A 5960-nucleotide genomic window follows, 5' to 3' on the forward strand; every position below is an offset into this window, starting at 1 on the left:
AAATACAGGGATTAAATTTCCCGTATATTCTTCGTATACAACTCCGTATATTTCCCGTATATGCCGGAAATACGGGATTTAAATAATTTGTATATTTCGAAAATACGGGACGTATATGTCCCGTATATGCTTGGTATACAACTCCGTATTATTCCCGTATATGCCAGAAATACGGGATTTAAATAATTTGTATATTTTGAAAATACGGGACTTATATTTCCCGTATATTCTTTGTATACAACTTCGTATATTTCCCGTATATTCTGGATATACGGGATATGTATTGATTGTATATTTCGAAAATACAGGGATTAAATTTCCCGTATATTCTTCGTATACAATTCCGTATATTTTCTGTAATGTAATTAAATATGGCTGACAGCAAGACCTGTTTTATTGTCCGGGCATAATTTTTTGCGAAAATAAACAATTTATGTGGTCGATCGTTGTTTTTAAGTGATGGAATATGTGGCTTATGGATATTTGTGTATGTCTGCATACCATTTTGGAAATTTGGAACTGGAAAAATGGAAGTAAATACGGATTTTGCAGTGCGTACTCAAAATAGATTTGAAATTCTCAGTGAGCGGGGAAATTCTTCAGAGACAAAAGTGAACTACAGAACTGATATGGAAGTTTCTAGGCAAGATTTTGTTAATAGTTCGATTGATAAGAAGTTGACTTGTATGTTTGATGAACTCAGATCTATCAAGAATGAGCAAATTTTGTGTAACCATGGTATTGCAGCTTTTGAGAAAACGCTCACGGGTATGGACAATAAATTATGTCAGGTCATTCAGATAACAAATGTCCAAACTGATTTCATAAAAAACTTTAGCGTATCGGTCTATAGATGTTGAGGCCAGGTCTCGACGCAATAACCTTGTATTCAGAGGATTCTTGGAAAATCGAGGTGAGAACTGTTTCCAATTAATCAGGGACTTCATGGATAATCACCTAGATATTGACCCCACGCATATTTACCTTGCACGTGCGCATCGATTGGGTAGACCAGATACCAGAAAACATATACAGAAAAGACCTATAATCGTAAATTTCAGGGACTATTGTGACACGGAGCTGATCATGAGTAAAGTCAGAATGTTAAAAGGTACCAATTTTTCAGTTGATTTCGATTTACCGAAAGAGATTCAAGAGGCCCGAGCACGGTTATGGCCTGAATATAAAAGGCTAAAACATGATGCACCAAAGTCCAAAACACAGATTGTTTATCCTGCAAAACTCATCCAGGATGGACGCCTCGTGAGAGATGAACTTCCTGACTGGAATAAATATACTAGTGTGAGCAGGCTGGCACAGATCAGCAAAGTGGATGAAAGCATTAACCAGTCTACCGTTGAACATTTACATAGGAGCACAGAAGTATCTAACCTACATGCCTCAGGCGCCACTGATTTACAAATATGCAAATGCAGACTCAAACACACGGTGATGTTAGTGTAAACCCAAGTGTATGCAACAGTGTAAACAACTTACCCCTAGAATCGCCCTGTAGCCCTCTTCCTACACAATTACCGCTCATAAATCCACTCATCCCAATAAGCCCTATGATGACAAGTATAAATCCAAATCCAAATCATATGGCACCACAACAATTGGCCGCATTATCTGGTATATCTCAGAATATAAGTCCGTTACTGTCCGGTGCGTTGCATCCATTCCCTTTTGTTTTAAATCCTAGCAGTGTACTGCCAAACGCAATCCAACAGACGATCCCACAACTCTATCCAACACAGCCACAAACACTGCCCCAACCGGTCACTGATATTAATACAAACCCCTCATTCTCCGTCAATATGGAAGAATCCTCTTCAAAGCATGACACAGCCGATACACTATCGTGTTTACATCAGAAAAATATACCAGTTCCCATGCCAACAAACAATACAGAGCATGTAGCCCATCCACCAGTTGACGTTACTCAACATGTCCCCATTTTTGACAGTGATGAAACATGTGTAAAATCCATTGACACAGAAATGGTGTGTATTGATAACCCTAGCACGAATTTGAAAACTAAGCCAAGTGTTTCGCCAACAAGAGGGCGTGCACGGGATGCACGTGCTTCTTCAAGGTCGGAGAAGCGTTCGCATTCCGCTATTCCATACAGGAGGAAAAGCAGTGTCAGCAAATCTCGGGTTTTCACCGAGGTTAAAAACAAACATTCTCTGCGTGTAGAGAAATCACTAGACCAGAAAGAGTCAACAGATGGGTTTTCCCCTACTGACCAAAATGAAGGTCATTAGGTCAACGAGCAGAAGGTCGCGCTTCGTTGTGCATTACTGAACATACAAGGTCTTGTTACCAAGCGTACGAATAAACTTTCATCGCCGGAGCTTAGAAATATTTTTCAGACACATGATATTGCATTATTAACAGAAACGTGGACAAATGAATTTTCAAACTTAAGTGTTAATAATTTTGAGCACTTTGTACTTAACAGAACTGAAAATAAGCTGTCGAGCAAACGTTCGTCAGGTGGTGTATTTATATACGTAAGAAATGATTTTGTAACAAAAGATACGCTGGTTTTTCAGAGTCAGGACGATATAATTTGTATTAAAATCAGAGGTGATCGTGTATCTTTGCAAAATAATTTATTTGTTTGTTTATGTTATGTAATCCCTGATAATAGTACAAGGCAAGCTTTTACTGATTCACATACGTTCGATAGGGTATTAGAACAAATTGTCGGATTGAGCTCTAAATATGAAAATGGGTTCAATTTTATTTGCTGCGGTGACATGAACTCTCATACTTCCGACAGTCCAGATTTTGTAGCAGACGATAATATGTCACACATGAACGCCTTACCAGAAGAGTATTGTATTGATTCAAATATTAAGCGAACTTCACAGGATAAAGGGAGAATAAATAATAACGGTTTATATTTGTTGGATTTGTGGAAACAGTCTGGTTTACGTATATTAAATGGTCGCATTGGTAATGACAAAGATATTGCCCGTTATACATATGTAGGGCGCAAAGGATCAAGTATTGTTGATTATGTTATGTGTTCACAGAACCTGTTTCAGTTTATAGAATATTTCAATGTATGCGACCCAAATATATTGAGTGATCATTGCATGATTGATTTTACATTGTCGTTTAATGATCTATTTATTTGTAACTTTGATGATGATGCGTATGAAAATATTAATTCTAAATATGTATGGAAGCCGAGAAGTCTGATGTATTTAAGGAAAGTTTACTTTCTGATGCCACTGACGGTAAATTGAATAGTTTTAATGACAATGTCTCTAATGTTACATGTATGAATGATATTGACAGCTGTGTTGATGAACTTTCGAATATACTTGACGGAGTAGCCTCCCCTTTATTTAAACGCAACTTAAGTGCCAATTCTTACAAAAATGACTATGTAGATAATAAATGGTATACATCAGAGTGTGAAGAAAAAAGGCTTTCATTGTATAATGCTTTAAATATGTATAGGTCTAATAAAAGTGAAGTAAATAGATTAGATATGGTATGTAAAAGATTGCAGTACAAAGCATGTATACGCAAAGCTAGACTTAATTATGACAGAAGTGAAACACAGAAGTTGTTAGATTCTAGAAAGAAAAATGCTAAATTATATTGGAAAATGTTAAAGGGTGCTGCTGGAGTAAAAGATGCAAATATATCCCTTGATACTTTTGAAAAATATTTCAGGTCTGTTAATAATCCCGAAGACAGATTTTTTACCCCGGATGACGATATATTGTATTTTATGGAGCGATATGAAAATAATGAGTTTAATATTATGTTTGAGGAACTTAATGTTCCGTTCACTAATTCAGATATTATTACGGCTATAAAACAGTTGAAAAATAATAAAAGTGGCGGTCTGGATTTATACTTAAATGAATTCTTCAAAAATGGCAAAGATGTGATAGTTCAGTATGTTCTTCCATTATTTAATAAAATATACGATATAGGATACTTTCCTACTGTTTGGTCTGAGGGATATGTCATCTCGCTTCATAAAAAAGGCAGTATCAATGATGCCAATAATTACAGAAGAATCACTCTACTTAGTACGTTGGGTAAGCTATTTACAAGAATGCTAAATAACCGTCTTTGTGATTGGGCAGAAAATTATGATGTATACATAGAAGCTCAAGCTGGTTTTAGAGCAAAAATGAGTACAGTAGACAATGTATTTGTACTACATGGTTTGATTAATCATATTATTAATAACGGAACCAAATTGTTCTGCGCTTTTATAGATTTTAGTAAAGCTTTTGACTATGTTTGTCGTGACAACTTATGGTTTAAAATGATTAAATTGGGTCTTAGGGGTAATATCATTAATATTATACGATCAATGTATAAAGGCATAAAATCGAAAGTCAAATATATGAATAAATTAAGTAACAGTTTTGAATGTCAACTAGGTGTAAGACAGGGTGAATTTTTATCTCCCCTGCTTTTTTCTGTGTTCTTAAATGATATAGAAGACATGTATGTAACCAGTGGTTTAAATGGAATAGATGTTGACATGTTTAAAATGTTTCTAATTCTATATGCAGATGATATTGTCTTGTTTGCAAACAGCCAATATGAGTTACACATTAGTTTAGATATGCTGCATGAATACTGTAATAAATGGAAATTATTAGTTAACCCGCTTAAAACTAAGGTTATGATTTTTAGAAAAGGTGGGCGTTTACCCGCAAACATTACTTTTCATTATGGTAATAATACTATCGAAATAGTGGGTAGATTTGTATATCTTGGTGTTGTATTTACAACAGCTGGGTCATTTACTGAAGCACAGAATACCTTAGCGGGTCAAGCGCTTAAGGCTATATTTCAAATGAATAAATATTTGTATAAATTTACGTATATCTCTGTTAAACATAAACTAGATTTATTTGACAAACTTATTGTACCTATTTTCAATTATGGTAGTGAAGTTTGGGGTTTTCACCATGGTAAAACATTAGATAGAGTGTATATGCAATTCTGTAAACGTCTCTTAGGCGTAAAAAAAGGTACACAGAATGATTTTATATATGGAGAGTTAGGAAGAATGCCTTTACAAAATATAAGATATATGAACATTATCAAATACTGGACAAAATTGTTACAAGCTGATGATAAGAAATATGTTAAAAAGGTGTATTTAATGTTGTATCAAGATATCCTAGATTACCCCACAAGAAAAAACTGGTGTTCATTACTTAGAGATTTACTTTATTCATTAGGTTTGAATGATGCATGGATATTTCAAACTGTTGGCGATGTACACTTATTTTTAGAAATGGTAAAACAGAGGATTAAAGATCAATTTGTACAGAACTGGCAAGCAAGGCTAAATGAGTCGAGCAGAGCTCTATTTTACCGACATGTAGCTGTATTCAGGTTTCAGCCTTACTTAAACATATTTAATATCTCAAAATTTCGTATCAATTTGTCACGTTTACGTGTGTCATCGCATCGCCTTTGTATTGAAACTGGTAGATGGAATCAGCCTGTTAGTACTCCCATTTATGAACGTAAATGTACCTTTTGTGAATGTTTGGAAGATGAGTACCATTTTGTTATTCAGTGTAATATGTACGCAGATTTAAGGAAACAATTTTTACCCTCAAGATTTTGGAAAAGACCAAGTATGTTTAAATTCATCGATCTTATTAATTCAGAAAACACTGTTATAGTAAAAAAATCTTGCAAGCTTTGTAGAAAAAGCTTTTGAATTAAGATCTCGTTTACTTTATATAAGACAGTAGTCTGTCACATTATGATATATAACATCAGCATCAATACAGCAGCTCGAATGATAATCCAAATATTAACGTGATTTATTAACTTTATTGTCTCAGTATTTTGTATAACTATTATGCAGGTAATTTTCATGCACTTAGTATTTAGGTTTTGTAGCATTTCCTATGCATATGAATAACCAAGTTGTCTAATCTTGTAAGTTTTCG

General features: G+C 34.5%; 1 protein-coding gene across 1 annotated transcript; it reads left to right on the forward strand.

The window, feature by feature from the left end:
- Window positions 1-3193: 3193 nt before the first annotated feature.
- LOC128555432 (uncharacterized) lies at window positions 3194-5583 on the forward strand. Its single transcript, XM_053537709.1, has 2 exons — window positions 3194-4070; window positions 5579-5583. Exons 1-2 carry the CDS (start codon window positions 3194-3196, stop codon window positions 5581-5583), a joined length of 882 nt encoding a protein of 293 aa, XP_053393684.1.
- Window positions 5584-5960: the final 377 nt, after the last annotated feature.

The sequence above is a fragment of the Mercenaria mercenaria genome, chromosome 3, assembly GCF_021730395.1.
Source record: "Mercenaria mercenaria strain notata chromosome 3, MADL_Memer_1, whole genome shotgun sequence".
Lineage (NCBI taxonomy): Eukaryota > Metazoa > Mollusca > Bivalvia > Venerida > Veneridae > Mercenaria > Mercenaria mercenaria.

Excerpts from the sequence above, each read along its gene's own strand:
- LOC128555432 (XM_053537709.1), top strand. The coding sequence starts at position 3,194 with ATGGAAGCCGAGAAGTCTGATGTATTTAAGGAAAGTTTACTTTCTGAT.